The sequence below is a fragment of the Mastigoproctus giganteus genome, chromosome 3 (genome assembly GCF_048544385.1).
Source record: "Mastigoproctus giganteus isolate SK-2022 chromosome 3, ASM4854438v1, whole genome shotgun sequence".
NCBI classification, from domain to species: Eukaryota; Metazoa; Arthropoda; class Arachnida; order Uropygi; family Thelyphonidae; genus Mastigoproctus; species Mastigoproctus giganteus.
In genome coordinates, this window is record NC_143577.1 from 17,092,294 (window position 1) to 17,120,152 (window position 27,859).

The 27,859-nt window shown below is 35.9% G+C and overlaps 1 protein-coding gene across 1 annotated transcript in view; it reads right to left on the minus strand.

Moving 5' to 3' along the window:
* The window catches only part of Sardh (Sarcosine dehydrogenase), a 170,985-nt gene that overhangs the window by 93,289 nt on the left and 49,837 nt on the right, over positions 1–27,859 (minus strand). Inside the window, exons 11-15 of the mRNA XM_090369863.1 lie at positions 26,217–26,358; positions 22,474–22,557; positions 13,692–13,805; positions 6,489–6,627; positions 3,718–3,828 (exon numbers count right to left, since the gene is read on the minus strand). Of these exons, the coding sequence (XP_090225989.1) occupies positions 3,718–3,828; positions 6,489–6,627; positions 13,692–13,805; positions 22,474–22,557; positions 26,217–26,358 (590 nt within the window). The remainder of the gene's footprint in view (positions 1–3,717; positions 3,829–6,488; positions 6,628–13,691; positions 13,806–22,473; positions 22,558–26,216; positions 26,359–27,859) is intronic.

The following is a 27,859-nucleotide window of genomic DNA, read 5'->3' on the forward strand; positions in this document are numbered from 1 at the left end:
ACAAATACTTCGTAATCACACCGGTAGATAAAGCAGCCAATAATTTTGCATTCATTTGCAAATATTTTTATACATATACTTTAACTAATGAACTGAACTCTAGCAATACCTACAAACCTATTTCCAGTACATGTAATATCATTACAAAAAAACTAATGGCCTTCAATAAAAAACTAAAGCTCAACTTAAGTAATTACAGCTTACCTTACATCTACTTCATTCCTAAATTTCATAAAAAACCAATAGGCTTCAGATTCATAACCTCATGCAAAAATAGTTATGTACACAAATCAGGAAAAACACTTGAACGACTACTGCAACCACTGATGAATATGATACATAACAGCAAAATCATAGGCAACAACCAACCTGTATTAAAATTTTTGCAAAGTAATACAGTCAATAATATTCAAACCTTTGATTTCCATAGCCTATTTACCAGTATCAATCAAACCAATCTCAAATTGGTACTCAAAGATATCTGTGATAAACATAAGAATTTTATTTCCTGCAACACCTATTACTGGAACAACATACTTAATTTATGTATTTCCAATAATTTCATATATGATGGCGATACAGTATATCAACAAACCAATGGAACACCTATGGGCAGCCCAGCCTCATGTATAATAGCCAACCTATATCTATACTGGTCAGAAACCTCATTTCCACAGGAACTAATACTATTTAGATATATAGATGACCTCATAGTAATTAACTGCCCGAATTTCATCCAGGATTATGTACATCTATACCCTAGCGAACTTGTACTAGAAAGAACTAACAATTCTGACACAGCAGCCCAATTTTTGGATCTAGACATCAATATAAAAAACGGTATAGCCTCCATCAATTTGTACAACAAACGTGAAGCTTTCAACTTTAGCATAGTAAACTATACACAATGGAATTCCAATATTTCCAAACAGGTACATGCTAATGTTATCTTAGCACAATGCATCAGAATAGCAACGATATGCAGCGACAAAACAACAGTTATTGATAACATCAGAACATTGTACAGTAAATTGACCAGAAATCTTTTTCCTATTAAATACCTGCGTCATCATATCAATAAAGCCCTTAACATATTAAGGCACAAAAACTTAATAGATATCAATATAAACAGCATTATTAGTTTATAACTAATAATTACTCCCATATGCATCAAGTTTGTAAATAGTGTAAATACAATACACTAGGCCTCTTTGGTGTCTTACGGTCTGGAAAACTTGTACCCACCGATTGGTCTAACATAGTGTATTACCTTGTAATTATCTTGTAATTAATTTTAATTATATCTTAATTAATTTTGATTATATCTTAATTTATTTATCTATTTATTTGTTAATTGTAACTTATATATATCTTACACTTTAACACAACTGACTTAAGTACATGATGCACCTACTCTCGGACAGTCGTTCAGGGTCCTAACTATAGGAACGGGTTTGCAACCCCGAACTACCCTAGCCCAACTTCATATCCCTAATTTCATCATCTTTTTGCTTTACTAAATTCTACATTTTATGCTCTGTGAGCGATTAGTGTAACGAAAGCAATATCAGAGTACTATTTTTCTAACTATACCCATATACCCAATCATAATTTTTCGCCTTAACAAAGTTTAGCTACTCTATTGCTACTTTGTAAGCAATTATATTTCTTTGCTATCCCGGAAGTTTGAGTATCATGTACTTAACTTGAACCTAGCGTAGCTCCACCGCTTACGTAAATTACAAAATATACATACACCAAAATTCGTCTAACGCTAGGTGCCGCTATCGTTTCTTCACATATATACACGGTTTAGCCTCCGGCTCTTTCTTTTTTGTCGACAGGTCACGTAGCGGTAAGTTATTGGCATTCTTGTCATTCGGACACTCGCTTCCTTTGTCTTCTCTTTTTGGCGGGCTACTTACTTCTGTAAGGTCATCCATGTTCTGTATGTTATACTTTGGCATAATATTTTGGCTTAACTTGTATTTTATTTATTCAAAATTTATATTCTAAATTATTTTTTACAACGTGTCCGCGTACACGTGTTTTTTGACATACAGAACATGTCAGAAACAGAAGTAAGAGTATTGCTGTTCTTTTTCATAATTTAGGTGGATGACCTCTGAAGAAGACACAGAAATTATGAAAGATACTGCAATGCTATTTCTTTTCAAAAATCTGCTATTTCTACCTTGGTCGTTCTTTTCAAATTTTGCATTTTTCCAAATTCGCACTTTGTTTATAACGTTACTTTTTTCCGTTCTTCCCCCCTTTATTCAACATACATCGCTCCCAGGGTACACGGTATTTTCATTATTGGCATAAGTTAAATTAAAGATTTGCACATAACATTAAAATAATTTTCTATATATATATAGACAAATAGATTAGATAAGTGTATGAGTAGGGGTGTTGACCTATCAGGTTTAGTTACAATGGAAAAAATTAAAAAAAGTGCTTAAAAAATAAAAGCAGATTATATAAATAAAATTAAATGAAAATATACAAATGGTACTTAATGCTGTAGATCCTAAGATTTTAAGTACATCATCAAGGGCTGGCAGCCAAAACCAAAGTAAATATAGCAAGAAGTAAGGCCTCTGTTTCTGTTATTATATATATGTAGCAGACAAAAAATGAGCAGACATATATATCACAGACGAATTGACAGAGACCGAAAAGAAAAGGAATAAAAAACTAAACAAATATAATTCTAAAATAAATAAAAATAAAATGCAAAATTAAGATGAAATTAATAGCAATTAATTCCAATTGAAGAAAAACTGAATGAAAAGCAAACAGTCCTACTTGAATTTCAACAAAAACTTTTCTCTCTCTCTCTCTGGGTAATTCAGAATTTTTTTTTTGGTTGGTGCAGCACAAGCCTCAGGCTTCCTTGCACCATATGGCTAATAATAATAATAATTTAAAGACAAAAGGATATAACCAGAATATGATAGCTTGCTATTGAGCCTGCCAGTAGATGTTGAAATAGGCTGGGAGAAGTGAACACAACAAGGCCATATTGGAGACCAAAGAAGTTAGCCGAGAGTTCTGGGCAAATTTATAATCGTTAAAGTAACCCCATGTATGGGGGGAAGGAGGTGTAAATAGGTCGAAGTAAACCTTACCCGTGTGATGGGGAATTGTGACAAGGCTCTATCAGAGACCAACTTCTTTGGTGTCCGATACAGCCTTGTTGCATTTGCTTCTTCCAGCCTACTTCACCACCTCCTGCCAGGCTCACAGTAAGTTGTCATATTCTGGCTATATTCTATCCCATCTTTAAATTACACTTCCTTTGTTGAATTCAAAAAAATAACCTATTTTACCAGAGAATAAAATACATTAAAACACTACAACTTATTTCCCATCTCACACTAGGTGTAAATTAAACAATGTCTGTTAGTAGGCATATGGATTATATATATATGTACAAGTATATAAAAGGCATTCCTTTCCAAATGTAAACATGAACTCTTTTCACCATATTTCATAAGAATACATGTAGAATTTGAAACATTATCTTTGAAATTTCTCATTCAATATTGGCTTTTAATGCGTTCAACATGTGTGGATTATTAGTTTATGTGACTCCTTTTGAGCCAGTCCAAAAATAAAAATCTGGAGAAGTGATAATTTTTTATACAAGTTTCAATGAAATCAGGAGAGTGACAGTTAGCTTAATAAATTAGATCGGTACATAAAGCTTACCATTAAATTTTGGATTAGACACAGAGCCATCTCCAGATTCAATCACACTGACAGTGAGATCTGCTTCCACACCACCCTGCTTGTTTAACATGCAAGTGTATATTGTACTTCCTAATAAAGAAACATGAGAAAAGTCAGTATAATCAAATTTATCAACAATTATTATTTTTTAAAAATTTTGTTTTTTGAATTAGGAATGTTTTTGACTAAGTTTTTGGAGCTGGTTGCCGCAGATAGAAAAAAAAAAAAAAGGAAGTGTATTTTTTAGTTTCATAATTTACCAACAGGAGTGCTTTATTAAAGACTCCTGTCTTGTGAATTTTTTACTGTCTCAGTTTGTAGTATTGGAAATATGTTTCAGATAATTATTTGAATTACAACTTCTCTTGCAACTACAAAACTGTTTTTGTAGTTGCAAGAGGGTCAAAGAATGCAACAACTTTTTTGAAACATTTAGGTAAGCACAACACATCATTTTCATCACAATCCATTATTGTGACATTGATATAATGTAGTTGCTTCAACACTGCAACATATTGCTGATTTAAATTTATCACATATTTTACCTTTTTAGTTTCCTGTCACCTGTATTTTTATTATAAATATATGTTTATCTTCTTTTATCAATTTACACAATTCTAATAAAATTTTGTTTGAAAAGATATTTGAAGAGATATTATTCTTGCTGAGATAGTAAATTACCTTGAAGTAGAAGATGTGATGTTTAAGTAGTTATTATTATACCTGATGTTGATGTGGTTATAGACGAGGAGAACACACAAGGAAAGAACTTATGCAAACTGTATAGTGTGTGATTTGCTGGAACCTTAGAAGTCTTTCACAGTTCACAGGAATCTGAAGAAAGTATTAGCACTACAGATGGTGACTGAGAGAGAGAGAGAGAGAGAGAGAGAGAGAGAGAGAGAGAGAGAGAGAGAGAGAGAGTTCTATAAGTACAGTTAAAGAGAGTTGTTCAGTTGAACCATTGTGTTATGCCTGTGCCAGTGTGCATGCACGCACGCACACACATGTGCAATAATATACTGATTTGCGAGTTGCGCCCACTGAAAAACCCAGAATAACTCACTCACAAAGGGATACCCTATTTCCCTCTGCTTGATATCAGCTAACTACAAACTCAATTGAAGAGGCCTTCAGAAATTCTTCCAGTCAATAGGATTCAAAATTAGACCTCTCCAAACAATCTCTCTCTCAAACAGTCATCCAGAAAATCCAGGATTTTTCAGGATTTACTGAATGACCATTTTCTGTACTAGCATGTTAGAGAAATAAAAAGAGAAAGAAATTCCCTGTTCTTGATCTGATTATCAGCAATGATTCTTCACATATTAAGAATCTGAAAATAAAAGAAAGATCCACTAGCTGGCAGTGATCACAATGTATTCATCTAACCCCAGGGGCTTACATCTGGTGAGTATGAACTTGGCACACCCAGGGTCCTGAGCTGGATATCATCATTCTTCTCTCTCTCTCTCTCTCTCTCTCTCTCTCTCTCTCTCTCTCTCTCTCTCTCTCTCTCTCTCTCTCTCTCTCTCTCTCAGGGTAACTTGGGGATTTTTTTTTTTTTTTTTTTTTGGCTGGTGCAGCCTCAGGCTTCCTTGCACCATATAGCTAATAGTAATAATAATAATAATAAAATGTAGGATTTACATAAAGATATAACTATGGTCAAGGATAACGGGAAGGGATTTTGCTATCGTAAAGGTGGTCTTAGACAATTTTTAAATTCTTTTGAGTGGGATCAACTAATGATGTTACTAACTGCAAATTATATACAGGAAGCATTCAGAGAAGTAATCATAGGGCTATTAGGCTTTTTATACCAATTGTGAGTTATTATTCAAATTTTAAATCGAAATGGATGTCAGATTAACTGATGACACTAGAGAATAAAAATTCATGGGATGCGTATAAATTATCAGGAGACATAGAAGGCTACAGTATATACAAACTAATCTGCAATCAAGTCACTAAGAGGGTTAGGCAAGCTAAGGCAAATTATGAGAAGGCTTTACCTAAAAATGCAAAGAAGCACAGCAATACCAAAAGTATAACATGAACTAGGCCAAATTTTTCAGCATAAGCAACATGTAAAATGGACCACAAAACACATTATCTGTACAGACCGTAATAATATCACATCTGGTACCGATGAATCAGAACACTATGACCCAAGCTGTCAGTGTACCTACCAAGGAATTTCAAAAACAACCAGCCAATCTGAAATTTCTAAATTCCTTTAGATCAAAGGTTCCAAACTTTTATACATTGTGCTGCCCCCCCCCCCCCTAAATATTCATAAATCTTATGTCCCCTTAAAATATTTCATAAAATTCATGCCCTCCATCTCCCAGAACAAGTGCAAATAAGCAGATTTTACATATAATTAGCTGTGAGTATAGATATGTTTGTAAATTTTCGGCATTCAGTATTACTCACTCCAGTTTCAGTATTGCTTACTTTATTATTCACTATTACTTCAATAACACTGAAATAAAATACAATAAATACCTAGATTAGTGGGATGATTTGTCCATATTTTGTTAAAAAAAAGTGCTTCATGAAAACCAAGTGTGCCACCCCTGGGGAGGCACATCCCACACTTTGGGAACCTCTGCATTAAGATAACAGTATAATAATATTATTTTTAAATTATCCATTATTTGTGTTATTCACACTACTTCACATTTCCACTGTCATAAAGAACAGAGTTGATTTTAAAATTAAATTACTAAACTCCAACTACACACCCTCTGGTTTTGACATGTCATTAGTGAAGATCCAGTCTACTGCTTTCTGGGCATCTGGTCCAGTCAGATAAAACTTTCCAAAGTAAGACATATTGAAAACAGCCACATTCTCTCTGCACTGCATACATTCCTGTTTAATCTAAAAATTTATTTTAATTGTTTTCAATTAAAATAAAACAAACATAAAACAAAATAATATCAACATTTGTTTATTCTAATACACAAATTATATAGCATCCATATTTAAGTAATATACTGGAGTGCTGCGATGTGAATACATTATGAATACAGGGTGATTCACTACCAGTGCGACAAACTTGCAGGTGTAGGGGGCACAAAGGCGAATCGGAATCACATAGCATTGCAGGGTCCGAAATGCCTTCATCATGCGGTAGAGGATGTTGAACGGGAGGTTGCGTGAACAGCGATCCCGCTGGAAGTCAGCATTTGTGAACCGTTTCTGTTGAAGAAACCAAGTAACAAAAGTCCTCCGGAGTGGATAATCCGCAGGCTCCAATGATTGGACGCGTTGCAGATGGTATGAACTCATTTGGTTTGTTGACAGTATCCTCCATACAGTGGATCGGGAAATACTCAATCGTTGGCCTATCGCTCGAGTACTCGTACTCGGATTGCCTTCTGCAAGACGTAGGACATTCTCCTCATTGTCTGGCATCCTCGTTGTTCGCTCTCAATTCATGGTACCTCTCGTGAAACAACCAGTCTCACGTAACCTTCTCTCTCTCTAGGCGCCTCCGTAGCCAGGTGGGAAGGAGCAGCAGTGCGTAGCACACGCTTCTTGATTAGACCGGAGTTCGAGCCCGTCACCACCAAATACGGAGGATGCGGAAAGGTCACGAAATGACCACCGCATATCCCGGAGCAATATGGCCTTAGTTGCTAATGCTCCTAAAAACCAAATAACAAACAAACAAACACGTAACCTTCTGTGCACACATGCGAAAATCGTATGATGAGGAGCACACCTGTGCGGGAAACGTTCCTGGTACAAGCGCAGAGCGGCGCGCCCGTTACAGTCCGCAGCTCCATACGCGAGGTGCATGTCGGCTAGTTCAATGTTTGAATACTCGTCCATCCTACTGCCTCAGGAACTGGTTCGCAATGCTGACTTCCAGTGGGATCACTGTTCACGCGACCTTCCGTTCAACGTCCTCTACCGCATGACGAAGGCATTTCGGACCCTGCAATGCTATGTGATTCCGATTCGTCTTTGTGCCCCCTACACCTCCTGCAAGTTTGTCGCACTGGTAGTGAATCACCCTGTATATTCCATTTCTTCTTTAAAAAAAAAAAAAAAGAGGTAGCTCATTTCGGTATCAGATAAGACATTAGAAAATTGCTATCCTAGCATCTTTAAAAGTTAATATTATTGATGTCTCAAAATTAACACTTTTATTTCATGTAAAAATACTGCTGCCAAATGCAATGCATGATACTTGGGAGGTGCTAACTGCAACCAAGAAAACAAAATAAGCAAATGAAAGAAAACTATGAAACTAAAAAATGAAAAATAAAACCAAAATTAACAATTACTCTCTCAAAGTAAAAAATAATTCAAAATAAAGTTTTGACAAACCAGAGTAACACGCAATCATGGGAAGTCTGTTATTATGAAAATTTCCAAACATTCACATCTTCTTACTTCCTGCACTATAATAAAAATGGGTTCGTATTATCTTCTTACTCATTTGCATTACAGTGCCCTGCACTGTAATGCAAATGAGTTTGTATTACACTGCAGGAAGTAAGTCCAGTTCCTCCAAAGTGTATCATTTATTATCATTTATGGTCTGAAGGTGGGGTTCAGCAAGAATCCCGAAGCATCACCTGCTAACAAATTAGTGTAGTATCGAGCTTGTATTATGTGAGTTTAATAAAACCTATTTGTTAAGAATTTTCACATGGTATAATAGTGTTAATTTATTATATATACATTAACATACAGTAAACCCCCGCTATTCGTGGGGGTTACGTTCCTGAGAAATGCAGCGAATACCGAAAACGCAAATACTGAGTTATGGCTCCCATAGTAATAAAGGGGTTCCGTTCCAAAGTATGAAATATATAAGAAAAACTAGTCTAAAATTTTGTCTATGTATGTATTATATGTACCTTCATAATATGACTATGTACATAGACAGTACATACTGAAATGCAAGCATATGGCATCGAAATGAAAATAAGAAACAATTTAATATTAAAGGTAATATTTATTAGAAATTTCAAACAAATCTTTCAAACCAGCGCCTTTGCTATAGCTAAAAAACTTATCCCATCAGTGTTATCACCTGTTTCACTAAAGTATTGATAAAGGAGTTTTGCCTTTTCACGAATGAAGAGTGAACTTAACGAATTTTATTTTGAGTTCGGTCTTCTGTCCACAGATTTAAAGCTTTTTCCATTTTTTCTAATTTAACATCAAGAGTTACAGTGCAAATTTTTGAAGCAATTAGCATGTTTTCAAGGACACTACGGCGGATTTTTTATTCCGATTTTTTGATTGATCGTACCGTTAACTCATTGATTTTATAATGTTTTGCCACTGAGGAGACACTTTCACCATTAGAAATTTTGTCTAATAACTCGGTTTTATTCGCTAATGTCATCACCTTCTTTGATATTTTCACATTTCCCTTATTATTCGTAGCCATATTTTTGTACGGGTTAGAAGGAACTTGTCCACAATAAAGTCACTTTCTTCCGTTAACACTCTCGAAAAAGTCTGTTTTACACTGCAAAACGGTAGATTTATCACTTTTGTAAGCATATCAATTTATAAATTGATAAATTTATTCAATTTATAAGCATATAAATTAAAAGAAACAACGAAACCTTCCATGACAAGCGCATAACACATACTGAACAAGGATTAGCGAGAAACATCCATGCTTGCGATTTTGTCACCCCTCTCCCCCCCCACCCACTGAGTGCTGTTTTTACCGGGAAAGATAATTTTAGCCACACCCATGTTTTTTTATGGCGGAAAATGTTCACGGTGCTTTAAAATTCACATTTTTTTAGGTTTCATTTTATATCAAATCAGCGACCACGAATATGCGAAACCGCGAATACAGATACCACGAATAGCGGGGGTTTACTGTATATGGTATAAATCTTACTGTAATTAAAAAGTTAATTAACAAGTGAAATTAACTAATGGTGTCTCAAGTTAAACATTTTTATACGATGCATATACACTGACATTATGACTAGCGAGTCGTTATGCAAATCTAAGCAACTGCAGGTGAACGTCAGGACACGGTATAAAAAACACCCGATGATGAGCTCCGTTAATCAGTGTTACTCTTGTTCTTCAGATGAGAAAGGCAGCAGACATAAGCGAGTTTGACAAAGACCAACTTGCAATGGCCAGACGACTGGGTCAGAGCAAATCCAAAATGGCGTGGCTGGTGGGGTTGCCCACAGTCAGCAGTGGTTAGTACCTACCGAAAGTGGTCCGAGGAGGGGAAACCCATGAACTCCCGGCAAGGTGTTGCACGACCACGCCTCGAGGTGAGCGAAGGCTCTTCTGGATGGTACGTGGCAACAGAACTGTGGCATAACTAGCCGGTAATTGGAATGCTGGTGATGGGAGTATGTGTCACAACACACAGTATATTAAACCCTGCTGAAAATGGGACTGTGTAGCCATAGGCTGCTCCAAGTGCCCATTCTAACTACGGTTCGCCAGCGGCAGCTCCTACAGTGGGCACGCGAGCATCGAAACTGGACCTAGAGCAATTGGAAGATGGTCGTCTGGTCTGATGAATAACGTTTCCTGTAGCACCATGTGGACGGCGGGGTACGTGAGTGTGTCGTTTACCTGGAGAAGCACCTGGATGCACTGTGGAATGAAAACAAGCCGGTAGTGGCAGTGTCATGCTTTGGGCGATGTTCTGCTGGGATATCCTGGGTCCAGTCATCCATGTGCCGGGCACTCTGACATCTACCACCTACCTAAACATCATTGCTGACCAAGTACACCCTTTCATGGCAACTGTCTTCCCCCCCCCTTTTTTTTTTTTTTGGTAGTTGTTGGCGCATCGGCTTCTGTGGCCATAATGCACCTCCCAAGGTTTTTGCAGTACTCTGTTCCAAGCCCGAGGTGGGATTCAAACCCGCGACCTTTGGGTTGCTAGGGAGGTACTTTACCCACCCGGCTAGCCCGGTCGGCCTGTCTTCCCCTCTGGCAGTGCTGTCTTTCAGCAGGATAATGCACCATGCCACACCACCCAGATTGTTTGAGACTGGTTTGCGGAATATGAGGAAGACTTCCAGGTATTGCCCAGGCCTCCAAATTCCCCAGACATCAATCTCATCATGCATCTGTGGTTTGTGTTGGAACAGCAATTCCAACCTGCGGCATCTCAACCACAGACCTTACAAGAGTTAAAGGATCTGCTGGTTACGTGTTGGTACCAGATACCACAAGACACATTTAGAAATCTTGTAATGTCCATGCCTCGCCAGGTACGAGCTGTTTTGGCTCATCGGTGTGTGTGTGTGTATATATATATATATATATTGCTGCTAAATTTTAAAAAAAGTGATCTGTATTCATTGTTTCCATTGGTACTTCCACAGTTACTTTGCTGGTAATAAATAGGCAATGACAAATACATATGTTCAAGGAATTTTCAGAGTGACAGATGTCCCATTATCAGGATGTCACTATGGCTCCTTAAACTTTTTCTTTATTTTATTTTATTTTTTTTCTTAGTAAGTGCTAGTGTGCTTATGGGTAGTGCAGAGAAAGGTTTCCTAATGTTACTTTGTGCAGCAGTTGCATCTTATCCTTGCAGGATCCCATGCCACTATGCTTCCCTGGGTGGGCTCTGACTCTTGTTTGTTAATTTTGGTTTTCATTTTTCATTTTTTAGTTTCATATGCCTCAATGTTTGCCTCGCAGTGCTTTAATTTGTTTATTTTAATTGTTTGGTGCTACAGGTAGTAGCTATCAGCTCTTAAGTATCACTTCTTTCGTTAGGCAACAATATTTATATGCAGTATAAATTGTTTAATTTGAGTATCATCACTGATTACACCCCATTTAATTTAGACTGATTTAAGAATATAACTTTTTTTGTACATTGATAAACCAAACAAACACTGATCTATTATTGTAAAAATTATAATGTCACCCCATCCTCCATGGCAGCATAGTCGGCATGACACATTACCATCTGCCACTCATTTGTAGAGATTTGGATTCAATTCCTATCTGTGACTGAAGGAATTCTTTAGGCCTCTTCAATTAGTTGTAGAGATACGATTTCAGGTGGAGGGCACTGATTTTTCTTTCATGAGTTATTGAAGGTTTTCCATCCATGCAACATGCAAATCGGCTTGTGAACACATATGTTACAGCAACATGTCCCACATTAGGAATGGCCACCCCGTGTGGGAGGTGAAGTGGGATATGAAAGAAAGCAGAATCACTTCCCTACCCACAACTGCAGTTATGTAATGTCATGTCATCCCACTGGTATGAAAATATTAACTATGCAGAAACAGAAATTATTCTCATACTTTTATATCTTTCCATGAAATGTTAAAGAATAATTCACCAATAAAAAATCAACCCATCATAAGGTATGTTCGTGTCAGACGGCACCTGGGATTTCTCCCACCTCCGCGTGTGTTCGCTGTATCGAGGACCGTACACTGTCAAGCCAGAGACTTGAAAGTGTGTGGGCCGTGTCTGTGCAGTGTGATGTGTTGTGCCCATTGTTTGTCTGGCTTATTGGTTGCCAGGCCCCTAGTGGGGGCCCGATGTTGCCCATACCTTGCCGCATGGAGGCTAGCCGGAGTGTGTCCAGTATCACAACAAGTTGCTCTGGCAGGTCCTGCCACCTAGTGTCCTGGGATTTCAGTGACTAGGACCTATAAAAAAAAAAAAAAATTACGCGTTTGACATTAATGCTTAAATGGGATTGCTGTTAGTAAATTGCTGGTTAGGGTTGAACGCTAGAGAGACGTGTTAATATGCCTAGTAAGTCGGGCAAAATTTTGATGTTATTAAATTTAGACATGTGAGGCTATATGCTACATAAAAGATAATAGTATTAGTTGTCTTAGAGATTTACATAAAACCGGTAGAATTTAGATGTTGATTAGAATTTGGCAGCATTGTTAAGGGGTGTTAATGAGAGGGGGGGGAGACTGAAGACTGGGGGGAAACAGAAGAATAGGGACAATAGAGTAGGCATCCCCAAAGAGGTCAGTGGAGATGATCTCCACCAGGTGAAGTATGGAGGAGGCAGGGCAGGGAGGGGAGGAGAGGAGACAGAGACCTGTCTCCTCCCTCCCCTGCCTTGGGATGGAGTTTTAAAGGGAACCGCGGCACCTCCGTAAACAGGTGGGCAGGAGCAGCAGTGCATAGCACATGCTTCTTGATTACACCAGGGTTTGAGCCCGTAACCACCAAATACGGAGGATGCGGAAAGGTCAGGGAATGACCACTGCATATCCCCTTAGTTGCTAATGCTCCTAAAAACCAACAAATAACAACAACAACAACAAAATAAAGGGAACCGGGTTAGAGTACCCAGTTCAGATCGTCAAATGGGTTTCTGCAGCAAAGTCGCCGAAATCAATCCATCAGTGAAACTATTCAAGCAAAAGCAATGAAAGCATTCGAAGTCAGCAGAATTAAAAAAATTTTTTTTTTTCCCTAATTGATTTATACGTAGCATAGGAAGGTGTTTGGCATTGTTTGGAACTCATGTTTATGTTTCCTGTGACAAATCCAGGACATAGAGAGATTCCACCTGTGGTCCCATAGGTGTACAATATGCATTCACATTGTCCGATATTAGGATTCTAATACAGATTAATGTAACTGCATACAGTAAGGGCTTCAGGTAGTTATTTTAGATAGTGCATCTTTGTAGTTCCTGGCAATTAATTTTTTCTGGTCATTACTACTTACAATAGCAATTGACTAGAAAAATTTGAAAAATGTAAAAAAATGCCCATGTCAAAAGTTTCTAAAGATAGGACATAACCAGCATCTTCTCTCACAGTATGATCCCCAAGGAGCAGAAGCTTAGCCAAGTTCCTGTAGGAGCCTACAGGAACTTGGCTATAATAAATATTTTGCATTAAAAGAGTTGTGTTCTTCCATAACAAAAAATAATATTATGCTTCTAGTTTTCAATTTAGATACAATTTGTGACTTACAGTATTGTGGTGTTTTGGAAAACCAAAGGAATAGTCCTGGTTTAGCTTCTCTTCATAATCATATTTTTCATGTCGTGGGTGATCATAATAACCATAATAGTCATACTCCAAAACCTGTGATATAAAGAAATAAAAGAAGATAAAGTTGAAATAAATTATAATAATAACTGCAATTTTTAACAAGATCATATTCTAATGTATTGATGCTCACTATTTTTTGTATTAATTAATCATATTTTCTTCTTTCCCTTTTAGCTTATCCACGTTTGATTGGCTCGTTGATTCAGCCTTTAATTTTATATTTTACATTTTTTTTTTTTTTTTTTTTGTAGGTTCTTATTATTCTTTATATTTCTCATTCTTTTCTTTTTCTTACTTTTCTTCTATTAGGCTCAGCACCTTGTGTTTAATACTTCTCCATCTTTTTGAATTTTCTATTAATTCTTTCTAATTTCATCCATATACTTTTGTATCCTGTTTTTGCAGTTTTGCACATTCAAAAAAAAAATTGTGATAGATAAAAATAAACAAGATCATCCTCATGACCTTGTTTATTTTTAAACTAGCTTATAACTGAGCAGGGTTGCCAGACCTTGGTTTAAAATGTGGTACACAACACAAATATTGATTTTGTAAGTTTATACATTCTAAAAATCCATATATGCATTTTTAGAACGTAACATTCACCTCAAAGTGGAATGAAATTTTTATTTTTCTACCATTCTGTGACTCCAAGAAATTTCAATAAATCTTGGACGCTTAAACCCAAAAACTCTTGAAACCTGGAGAGATGGCAACTCTACTTACAACAATGCTGTAATTACAATTGTTCTTCTTTTACACTTCTGAAAAAGGCTTTGGTTCAGTTCTCATCATGAATATAACATGTAAGAATAAAAAGTATGAATGTGCAAAAAAAATTCCTGCCATTTTTTTCCATGTTTTTTTCCAAAGTGTATTCTATCCTCACAATTAAATATAAATGTACCAAGGCCTCCATAGCCGAGTGGTCAGGAGCGGGAGTGCAATAGCACACGCTCTTTGAGTAGACTGGGGTTCAAGCCCCTGACTGCTGAATATGGTCGATCTGCCAACCCGCAATGGACCAGCATGGCAGATTATGGTCCATTTCCCTCAGCATGAATTGTTGAGGTGGCTTCCATCGTGCAGTGGGTTGATAATGGCTGCACTTTACTTTACCTTTTTACCATTTGGAAGACCATCACACTGCAGTAATGGAAGAAAATATCTTGAAGTTTTAGTAGATCCTGAAACTAGAATTCAGAAGTGTATCTCTGTAGTTCATTTATATACCTTTGTGTGCTCCACAAAATTAATATTAGTAGTTAAAAATTATGCAAGGAAGCAAGCTTATACTGCATCAGCCAAAAAAAAAAATTACTCAATCCATTCAAAGCCTTAAATGCCATGATCAGATCTTATATTTAGAGTATAATTGATTACAAAAATAATCAGATGATGTGGTAGAGAGAGGTAAATACATTTGAAAAGTCATATGTTTCAATGCTAAAATAATTTTAGTATTAGAATTAATGGTTTTGATGATGTTTTGATTATTATTCGATCAAAACCATTAATTCTAATACTAACATTTTTAGCATTGAAACATATGACTTTTCAAACCTATTTACCTCTCTGCCACCTCATCTGATTATTTTTGTACTTAATCAGTTATACTCTAAATATAAGAACGTTTTATACGTAGATGGTTATTTAGAATAGCTATATTAACCGATGTATTCTCAACAATTTCATTTATGATGGTAAATTTACTTATAGGTAAATTGTAGGAGCACCCATGGGCTCACAAATTCCAAGCATAGTTTCTAATTTATTTTTACCTTATTATGAAGATTTATATACTCATAACAAACCAAACCATAATTTCTATGTCAACGACATCTTTGTTTTGAATGTTCATTTTGAGAATATTGCTAAAACTATATACCCAATCGAACTTACTCTGAATAAAGAAAATGATGGTAATCAATACGCTAACTTCCTTGATTTAAGTATTACTTTAAATAGCCCCTCTCTTCATCATAATTTGGAATTATTTGACAAAAGAAGTAAATTTAATTTTAACATTATTTATCTAACTAATTGGAATTCTAATATTTCTATTCAAGTTCATAAAAACATCATCTGTACGCAGATTATTCAGCTCACAAATTTAAGCAGTAATCAAACACTTTTCACTAATGCCTTAAATGGCCTTTGTAATAAATTACTGTATTCAATAATGATATTCCAATTAACTTTATCAATTATAATATGAAAAATATGTCGTCATTCATCAAACAAAAATTTGGATTTATTATGTCTCATTTTGGTTAGTGCTAACTTGATACTTGTATAGATGTATATTTTAATGGTGGTAGTTCCACTACTTTGAAAGCATTACATGACTTCTCTCTGAATGATATTTATGCTTTTTCACTCTCTAAGTTTATTTTCTTTATTACTTTTAATAATCATTTACAATTGTAATGGTATTTTATTTTCTTCTTATTGTCTATGGCATGTTTCTCTTTCACATTTCTTTAGAATTTTTTTCTGCAGTCAGCTTTAATATACACAATATTAGTTTCACATTCATTTTTATTTCTTTTCTATAGCTCAACTCACTGAGTTCTATTTTAATAGCTATAGAGGGCACTAGTGCTTTTTACTCAGCTTTCTACTGAACAACTCCACAGTTGTCATAGCTCTTCTTCTGTTTATATTCCATTTATACCTATCTTGATGAAATATTTGTCTTTCTTGGTAATAATACATTTTTGCCTACCTTGATGTAACATAACGAATAACAGGTATTTAATTGTTCTCTATTATTCATCATATATATATTTTTATTTTTCAGCATTTTAAAATATAACAGACTAGTGGTATTAGTTTCTACTAATGCTCTCTCAGCCAAGGCCCTCTCTAAGAGGTTGGGTATTTACGCACCTAGCTTGCCTAGTATCCTTTAAACCCCTTTCTCTTTATCTTTCTACTTTTTATTCTTCTTTCTTCCATCCATTGAACTATTAGTATAATACGAGGGCGATTTGGACATTCTTACTTTTCTTTGCTATTTTTGCCTCCTTTATCTTTATCCTTGCCCTGCTTTATTTCCCATATCTATACCACTGCCTGTCACAGTTAATACATTTATGATCTCCAAATTTGCTTTTTCGTCTCTCTTTTTCAAAACATTTCTACACACTCGCTCTATTTTTTTTCTCTTTCCGTCCTTTGGGCGATTCAGAATTTTCACCTCTTTTATTTTTACTAATTTTTCATTTCCCTCCACCTTTACATTACATTATATATTCTCAAGTTATGTACATGAAATCAAGGCATTTATTATTCTTTTTTAATTCATTTATACTTTAATTTGTTTAATTTAATTTCCTTAGCTTAATTACATACACTGCATTGGGGCTATCTTACTTGTGTTCTTGGAGGTTCTGTCTTTTTCTCCCTCCTTTTTGTTTTTTCCTCTATTATTTTTAATCATTTCTCCATTAACATAAGTTTGTATAGAAATGCAGTGGTACATGATCAGGTGTAGTCCCCTGATGAAATGCCTGATCTATGTACCAATTTTGTTTAGTTTGCATCAACCTTTTTTTTTCCCCCCTTATTTACCGCCCTCCCACCCTCAGTTTGATGCTCACTGTTTTTTGTATTAATTAATCATATTTTCTTTAATGGCTCGTTGATTTAGCCTTTAATTTTATATAATTTTACAATGTTTTTTTTTTTTTGTAGGTTCTTAATATTCTTTATATTTCTCATTCTTTTCTTTTTCTTACTTTTCTTCTATTAGGCTCAGCACCTTATGTTTAATACTTCTCCATCTTTTTGTATTTTCTATTAATTCTTTCTAATTTCATCTATATATTTATATATACATATATACAGCCAGGCCTCACATAACACGAGTTCGATTAACGTGTTTTTAAGTTACCGCTATTTGAAAAAATTATACCACTTTTCACTTTACACGATGCAAATTTCCCGTTACGTGATCTTTTTTTTTTTTTTTTTTTTTTTTTTTTTTATGCGATAGTTGAAAAAGATTTGAATCGCGCGTTAGCTAACAGAGGGCAGTTTGCCTGCTGCTCGCCTCAGTGTATTCCATCAACCATCGGAAGAAGACTTGTTACTCGTTTGTCTCCCACTAATAAAGTCAATGCAGACTTGCATTTAAAAATTCAAATTTTTAAATGAGCCAGATGAAAATGTTACCGCGAAGGAGATAACGGTAAAAGAACTAGATGAAATCTTTCGTATCACAGAGAATCTCAAACAAAAGGTTTGAGGGTCTCTGCGATATTTATTTCGTCAGGTTGAGGTTGTCACAGGCATTCTCTCAGATATGCCAGACAAGCTGTACTTGCTACCTGTGAGTCTAAAACGCTGATGGAACTGATATTCGGGTAACACTAATCAAGCGGACCCAATTTCGGCGAAGTCCGGACGGTCTGTGACAGTCAAATCCTCTGCTTGCACCTTCACGATGGTGGGACTGTTAGTAATCCTGGGTATAACCTCCATGCACAAGTACATGGTGGGTGACCATCCAGGTGTGAACCAACGTAAGCAGGGGTCGAGGTGTGGCACCCACACCACATGGAGAAACGGCGCCCCTCTATGTTACCAGGCAGTACTAGGTGGTAGATGACTGTCATCAACCGGTGCAATATCACCACTTTGCTTATTGGAGACTTGAAGTGGTGGAACCCATGTTTAGTCTCTAGAGCTAAGTTCCGGACAACACTTCCCCATCTCTTCCATCATGCAGTATGATTGATGACTTTTGAGGTTATGATGAACATCATGGTGAGATCCAATATTCCTTACATTTCGAGGGTACAGCTCTAAAACGGTGTTCGCAGGCCGGCCGCTAGTTAGTACACCGGACTGAACCTATTGGTAACTCTCTAGGAGGCTTCCGGATCAGCTAGTGTATAATCTTGCTACCTCTACTCTGCCAGATAGTGACTGGAGGGAGTCCGAGTAGTGTGTATGCGGGGAGCATTGTCGAGGCCACGTTATGTCAAGGATCTGGGTATATTCTTACCATGTGTACGCCATATCCAAAAATTTCATTACTTCATACAGCATGTCCCACCCACTTTTTCTTACTATTGCATACACCATGAATTGTCAAACTAATAGAGCAAGCTTATCTGCGAAAAGATCTAAACCTCCCAAGCACTTCCAAATTCATTTCACAAATATACGTGGTCTCAATTCTAATCTCAACGATGTCCATTTCCACTTGCAGTCTGCCAAACCCCATGTACTTTTTCTGACAGAATCTCAGTTATCGGTTGATTCAACTACTGCTCATCTCAGATGCCCAAATTATTCGCTGTATGATTCTTTTCGCCTCAAAGGTGGTACTTGTGCATATGTCTGTTCATATATTCCCTGTCAGAGACTTGGCAATTTGGAATCTCCTCTCTTTGATCTTCTCTGGCTTAAAATCTCTCTACCTCATTGTGTCAAATTCATCTGTTGTCTCTACCGTTCTCCCAACTCCACTAATCACTTGGAGCTCTTTGACTTCCTCTCTTTGCAACTTGACTTTCTCCAGTCCAACTTTCCTAACAGTGAGGTAATTTTCCTTGGTGATTTTAATGTTCACAACTCCAGCTGGCTTCCATTTTCTAGTCACACCGACCTAGCAGGTCGAGATGCTGAAGCTTTTGCAATTACTAATCATCTTGCACAGAATGTTCATTTACCTACAAGAATACCGGACAATCCTAATCATACAGCCAATATGCTTGATCTTTTTCTCACAAACAACCCTTCTAAGTACACGGTCGAAGTGAGAAGTCCTTTAGGCATTTCAGATCACAACTTGGTGATTGTCTCTTCTCCAATGGAACCTTTATCTCATGGCTATTCCCAACCTCGTGTTGTTTGGCATAACAAGAATGCAAAATGGGATGACCTGCGAGACTTCTTTTCTTCTTTTCCTTGGTCGGATTACTGTTTCAAAACTTCTGATGTCAACGTTTGCTCAGATCGTGTCAGTGAAATTATTCTTGCAGGAATGGAATCCTTTATCCCACACTCCACTTTAAAATCTCGTCCTTTATCTAAACCTTGGTTTTCCAATAAATGTGCTAAGGCTGTTCATTCAAGAGAAGAATGTTGCATATCATAATTGGCTTGTTTCTAATTCTTCAGTTTCATTTTCTGCCTACACCAAAGCTCGCAACAATTGTAAAGCAGTTATTAACCAGTCCAAACTAGAGTTTGAACAGGCTAAGAGTAGAAAACTTGCTTCTTGCCCTAATGGTAGCCGAGCATTCTGGTCTCTTGCCAAAGCTATTGGCCGCAACTTTTGCCCATCTCTGCTCCCACCTCTGTCCAAACCAGATGGTTCTGTTGTCACTTCAGCCAAGGATAAAGCTGACCTGCTAGCATCCCATTTTTCTTTCAACTCATGCATTAACGATCTTGGTAAAACACCTCCCACTATTCCCAACACGCTCCATTCAATGCCTCCTGTGGTCTTCCGTCAAAAGGATGTCAGAAGGATTTTGACGAATCTTGATGCTAAGAAAGCTCCAGGTCCCGATGGTATTTCTCCACTTGTTCTCAAAACCTGTGCTCCTGAACTGACTCCTATTCTTTGCCGCCTTTTTTCACTTTCTTATTCCAAAGGTGTTTTTCCTTCTGCTTGGAAATTTGCTCATATCCAGCCAGTTCCTAAAAAGGGTGACAAATCCCTCCCATCCAATTATCATCCCATTGCAATTACTTCTACTCTTTCTAAAGTAATGGAGAAATCAATTAACCGCCAAATTTTAAACTACCCAGAAACCTTCCGTCTGATCAACGATCACCAGTATGGATTCCGTCAGTGTCGATCCACTGGTGATATTCTGGCTTATGTTACCCATTTATGGACTAATTCAATGGAAAGGTTCGGTGAAACACAAGTAGTTGCTCTTGACATCTCAAAGGCTTTCGATTGTGTTTGGCATAAAGGTCTTCTAAACAAGCTTCCATCTTATGGTTTGCCAACTGTTTTTAGTAATTGGTTATCCAGTTTTCTCTCTGATCGCTCACTGAGGGTGATGGTAGATGGCTCTCTGTCTTCTAACTTCTCCACTAATGCCGGTGTCCTCCAAGGTTCAGTTCTTTCCCCCACTCTTTTCCTCTTGTATATCAATGACCTTCTTCCATTGACTGGAAATCCTATCCATAGTTTTGCCGATGATAGCACATTGCATTCCACTTTCCATTTTGAGAAACCTTGTTCTGCTCAATCAGCTTCAACTTCTCGAAAATCTGCTACCAATTCCTTAAATGCCAATCTTCAGGTAATTCTCCAGTGGGGCAAAGACAACTTAGTTGATTTCAACCCTTCTAAAACTCAGTCTTGTCTTATATCTCGCAAAAAGGATTCTTCTGCTCCTGTGCTTATCTTTGGTGACACTCCGATTTCTAGGCAAAATGATATATCTGTTTTGGGGATTACCCTGACTTCTAATTTCTCTTGGCACAAGCACATTACAAATATTGCTCCCTCTGCATCTAAAAAACTTGGTTTTCTCTTTCGCTCTCGGCATTACATTTCTTCCAAACAGCTATTCGTTCTGTATAAATCGCAAATCTGCCCTACCATGGAATATTGTTCCCACATCTGGGGTGGTGCCCCCAAAACCTCTCTCAGGCTTCTTGATTCCATTCAGAAGAGGGCAGTTAGGTTAATTAATGATTCATCTCTAACAGTCTCTCCACTCGCTGTCTCATAGACGTACTGTTTCTGCTGCATGCCTCTTCATAGATATTTCCATGGGCACTGTTCTTCTGAATTGGCTTCTATAATTCCCGCTCTCTCTTTCAAAACAGTCCGAACACGTGCCGCCACCAGCCAACATCCATTTACTGTCCAACTTCAAACTCACAGAACCAACTTTTCATCTTCCTCGTTTATTCATTCAACTGCTGTTTTCTGGAACAACCTTCTGTCATACGCATTTCCTGAAATTTACAGTCTACAGAAGTTCAAGTCAAATATGAACAAATATCTTCTTTCGTCTTCTCAACCTCCAACCCAAGCACGGTACTAAGTACTACAGATTCTAATACCTCTCGTGTTTGGGGTTTACATAAAAAAAAAAATTATTTTCAAGTGTTTCATATTTTAAAAAAACTGTATCAAGGGTAGACTATTTCATTGCATCTTTGTTTCTTTTTAACAATTTCAATAATGCATTTTAACTGTAAAATGGAAAGGGAATCTACCTTTTCTGTTTCAAGAAATTTAAGTCCGGTTTGCAAACCAGCAAGTGCCTCCATAATATATAGCAACAAGTAAAGTTACAAGTCATTCATTATAGTTCTTACAGAAATCAAAGGATACTGTGTACCATGGGTTCGCTTTAAACTGAAAATATCGTCACATGTTCACAAGGAATCCAAAATGTTGACCTTCAGTGACTAAAAACACCTTTCAACTGACAACATAGAAGTCATGCTTATATGTTGCATTATAAGCAGAATCACATTCTAACGAATCACGTTTTAATGGGTTTCAGCTGTGTTTGTACATATATAATATGAAAAGGAAAGAGAAAAAAATGTGGGGGAAAAAAGGAAATATATGGATAGAATAATGTATAGGTAAATAATAGCTGCTATAGCTATTATTTATTTATTCAGCAGCTATTATTTATCCATACACCAACTATTATTTATCTATACATTATATATATTAATATTGTGAAAATTTGATACTTACAGGAACCTTTTCAGTAGGTGCAAACCAACCTGGTCTTTCCCACCCTATTCTTTCTTGATATACACATCCAGCATTTAGCAACACCTGCAGAATACAAAAGTAGTTTTATTTCATTTTAAATTGTATAAAAAAATAGTGCTATGAAAACAAATTAAAGCACTATTATTTCACAAATGTATCTATTTTAAGAAAATTAAAGCTTTTAAAAATATTTTAAAACAACCTATTATACACACATATATATGTATGCAGAGAGATTATTTCTCACTCAAAATACAACAAAAGTTTTTATTTAATTTCCATTAAAAATTCAAGAGATCTCTGTGAAAAATGGGTCAAAGTGACACGACTCCTGCATATCTAGTAATAGTTTCTTTTTCATGTAATGTAATTAAATTTTAAATTACATTAAAATTTGTTACCAAATATGAAATTTTGCCATTCCCTTTCATTTTGAAGTGAAGACTCAAATTTCAGATTTCTTCTGGGAAATCAAACCCAAAATGCTATTTGCATTCATAATTCCATCTATTTTAAACTAATTAGAATGTGTGCATCAACCAGCTAGCATCCATTCACAGTTCAACCCCTAACTCAAACTACCTTGGCAGAACTTTTCTCCTAGCTGTATCACAGCATTAATAGACAAACGCACATAATGCTCACCCTTAAATGTAGTTTACTATGTTTGCAAAACACTGAATTACAGGGGATAATTCACAATCATTTGCTGCTAACCAGGATGCTAAGCTTTACATTTTTTAATGCACTGTCATATTAATATTATAATTTTAGTAGGTTACCATGTAACATTTATGGTAATCTCTTCTAATAGATAAATCAGTTGGATTACCTTAAATTACTTTGACATAACCTAACTAACCTTTAGTAATTCCCATATCACTATGTAATTATTAAGCAACCTATGATAACATATGTTTAAATTAGGTTACCTTAATTTATTTAACTTCATTTTTCTGCTCTAATTTATTACCTCTAACCTGTCAATTACACAGAAGAGAGATCAATTAGACCAGTGGTTCCCAATCTTTTGTCACTCAAGTCACACTTTAAGTTAAAAGATGAATATTAACACAGTACACCAAAAGAGTGATTGCCATCAAACTCAATGAAATTTTTGTAATCTCACGGCATACTTGAAAAGGATCACGGCACACTGGTTGAGAACCACTAAATTAGACGATGGAGTGTTAGATGTTCTTACTCTGGAACAGCCTTCCTCCTAAAAACTACACTTACAGAAACTCAAGTCCAGCGTGTTTCTTCTAGCTTTCCAACTGTCAGTATTGGATTCCATAGATTTTAGCAACATTCCATATTTGGACCAACATTAAAAAAAAAGGACAGAAAAAAAATCCAAAAAAAAAAAAAAAAAAAAAAATATACAAATTATTTCAGATCACATTTTGAAAGAGAGCAACTAAATTAATTATACATGAATGACTAGCAAGTTATTCAGCACTTCTTTAATGCAACCAATTGAATTTTCTTCATTTTTTAATCTGTAGAAATTTCTAGTTCAGTAAAAAATAATCACAGTAATTCTAAAAAGTTCATAAATCAGAAGTTACTTTCCCATACAAATAACGGGAAGATATATGCAAAAACAAATTTTCATGTGTTTGTTACACTATCATTGATGCATTCATTATTTCACTAAATTGAAATTTTTTTTTTTTTTTTTTTTATGAAATCCCCAAACATGAGAGGTATTAGAACCTATAGTACTTAGTACCATGCTTAAGTTGGAGTTTGAGAAGATGAGATAAGATATTTGTTGACATTAGACGAACTTCTGTAGACTGTAATTTTCAGGAAATACATATGAAGGAAGGTTGTTCCAGAAAACAGCAGTTGAATGAATAAACGAGGAAAATGAAAAATTGGTTCTGATTGTTTGAAGTTGGAAAGTAAATGGATGTTGGCTGGTGGCAGCACATGTTTGGACTGTTTTGAAAGAGAGCAGAAATTATAGAAGCCAAGTCAGAAGAAAAGTGCCCATGGAAGTAGAAAAGGCATGCAGCAGAAACAGTACATCTATGAGACAGAGAGTGGAGAGACTCTGTTAGAGATGAGTCATTAATTAACCTAACTGTCCTCTTCTGAATGGAATCTAGGAGCCTGAGAGAGATTCTGGGGACACCACCCCAGATGTGGGAACAGTATTTCATGGTAGGGCAGATTTGCACAGAACGAATAGCTGTTTGGAAGAAAAGTAACACCGAGAGCGAAAGAGAAAAGCAAGTTTTTTGGATGCAGAGGAAGCAATATTTGTAATGTGTTTGTGCCAAGAGAGATTAGAAGTCAGGGTAATCCCCAAAAGAGATATACCATCTTGCCTAGAAATCGGAGCATCACCAAAGATAACATAGGAGTAGAAGAATCCTTTTTGCACGATATAAGACAGGACTGAATTTTAGAAGGATTGAAAACAAGTAAGTTGTCTTTGCCCAACTGGAGAATTACCTGGAGATTGGCATTTAAGGAATTGGTAGCAGATATTCGAGAAGTTGAAGCTGATTGAGCAGGGCAAGGTTTCTCAAACTGGAAAGTGGAATGCAATGCACTATCATCAGCAAAACTATGGATAGGATTTCCAATCAATGGAAGAAGGTCATTAATATACAAGAGGAAAAGAGTTGGGGAAAGAACTGAACCTTGGGGAACACCAGCATTAATGGAGAAGTTAGAAGACAGAGAGCCATCTACCCTCAGTGAGCGATCAGAGAGACAACTGGATAACCAATTACAAAAAAACAGCTGGCAAACCATAAGATGGAAGCTTGTTTAGAAGACCTTTATGCTAAACATGTTCGAAAGCCTTTGAGATGTCAAGAGCAGTTGCTCTTGACATCTCAAAGGCTTTTTAAATGGAAGTCTTTCAATGAAAAATGATCCAATGGTGCACGCAAAAGGTGAAAAGGGCTGATATGTATACTGTGCATGCTAAAAAATGTGGAATAACTCACAGGGGAAAATCCTACTCCTTCCACCTGAAATTGGCTGCCTACAGCCTCAATTGAAGAGGCCTTTAAGAATTCCTCCAGTCTATAACAGGATTTGAACATAGACCTTTCCAAATGACTGAGAACTGGCAAAATGGCATATTGAAATTTCATGCTTTGATCTGTGAGTCTGTGTGTATGTCTGCAAATTTCACATCTCTATTTGGCTTGTGTTTTTTGCTGCATGAAAAACATGGGTTTACAAACACATGTAATGGCACACACACTTCCATCTGAAAAACATGCAACCCTGGTCTGAGAGATTGACTTGACTAACTTGGTCATGGTATTAAAAAAGTCCATAAATGTTCTTCCTGTCACATTGAGAAGTATTTCTCAATTTTGGCCAGTAATGAAATCAAAACCAGGTTTTTTCCAAATGAAAAAGCAGCAGCACTATCCATTTTGTTACCTACAAAAGCTTGAGGCAAAGTACTCTTTTGCAACAGTATAACATCGATGCTCACAACAGATAATTTGTACCTAATTATTTTTAAATAAATTCCTTAAATGAATGTAATATATCATGTCTTTTAATTTACTTTGATTTGCTCTCATTTAAACTGAATCTGACATATGACTGATAATGAAAACAATATAAGCAGAATCACTCCCTATGAAAATATAGTTAACTTTATATATGGCATAAACATAAGCAAAAATAAAATTATTGTATCACAAAATATTCATTATAAATAATTTGTTCCGAATATATACCTCATGAAAAGGATCCTTTCTCATATTACGCCCTGCTAAAGGTTCATCATGAGGATACACAATAGAATAGTTTTTAGCATAGGATTCGTGACTCCGTTCTTTTATCCATCGTTGGTGATCTGTTAAGTTAGTGGAAAAACGTCTACAAAGACAAAGAATGAATGATTACTCCATTAGTTGCTTCTAATATCAGATATTCAATGGACAGTATGATTTTTAGATAGTCTTTTAATTTTTATTTTTCTGTACATTCTTTTTATGATCAGTGTAACTTCCAGTGCTTATTATGAATTTAAAATACTTGAATAGATGTCATTTTATTTTGAAAAGACTATGGGAATTAATGGGTGAATGTTCATTTAAGGTATGCATGATATTTTTGAAGTGATTACTTCATTGTGCGTTAGACAGTTTCAATTCATATCTCAATTTTCCAAATGAGTCAAGGAGGGCTGTTTTTCTCATCAGTCCAGATTATGAAAGGTTTTTGTTTTTAAACAAACCATGGACAAAATCCATAATAATCATGTGTTATATAATCTGAATAAAAGCAAAAATTAAAACATGGCTGTAAATTGTGCTAAGGCCATTATGCATTAATGTACTGTCTGTAAACGAAGAGTTTTAAAAGCCAGTTTCTAATTTGTGTTGTAAAAAATTAGATTTTCTTTTCCTGAAGCTTCTATTGAAAAAAAAAAAAAAAAAAAGGATCTGAACAACAACAACATATTATTATTATTATCATATTATTATTATTATTATTATTATCACCAAGAAAAAGAAGAATGATGATAACGAGCTCAAAACCCTGGGTGTGCCAAGCCCATACTCACCAGATGTGAGCCCCTGGGGTTATTAATAAACTTATCAGATAGTTTTTGTAGTTAAACATGATGACTATAGGGATTCCATCAACATTATTTAGGATGGCACAGTAATTGTGGGTGTCTATTCCCCTGAGCCTGCATTTGTAGCCAGAACTCTGCTAGAATATTGCAAAAGAGATGTGAATTTTCCACATAATATGGAAGAAAAGCAATCCTAGTCCTATCTAGCCATAAGTGCAAATAAGAGGAGGTATTACAAGTGTCTGTTTGCGACAAGATAAATAAAATAAAAAAAATTTAAAAATTAAATTATAAGAAAGTTTCTTCAATAGTTCACAGTGTGCAAGCCAAAATACTGGTGCATATATAATGAAAATTGCGCTTAATGTAAATATTTAAAAATATGCAAAATATAAATATATTATGCAAAAAAAAAAAAAAAAGCAACCATATAAAAATACTTAAAATCATCTTTGTTTTACTTTTGGGGTGCAAGCTTTTCACTTTGTTGTATGTGCATTTTGATAATGTCATTGAATAATGTCACCAAGAAGGTGAATATGCTAGTCATTAAAAACTCATTACTGCTGTTTCAGGTATTACTGGACCCTATGAGTGGTCTCAATTGGCAACTTCTTGTTGAAGTGACAAATAAATGTCTCAATTCTAAATGAACAACTAAATGAAATAAGCACTGTGAAGAAGAGAAACAACAAACTTCTGACTGAAACATAACAAAAGTTATGTAAATATTAAACACCTAGTTTTTTTTTTTTGGTAGTTGTTGGCGCATAGGCTTCTGTGGCCATAATGCAC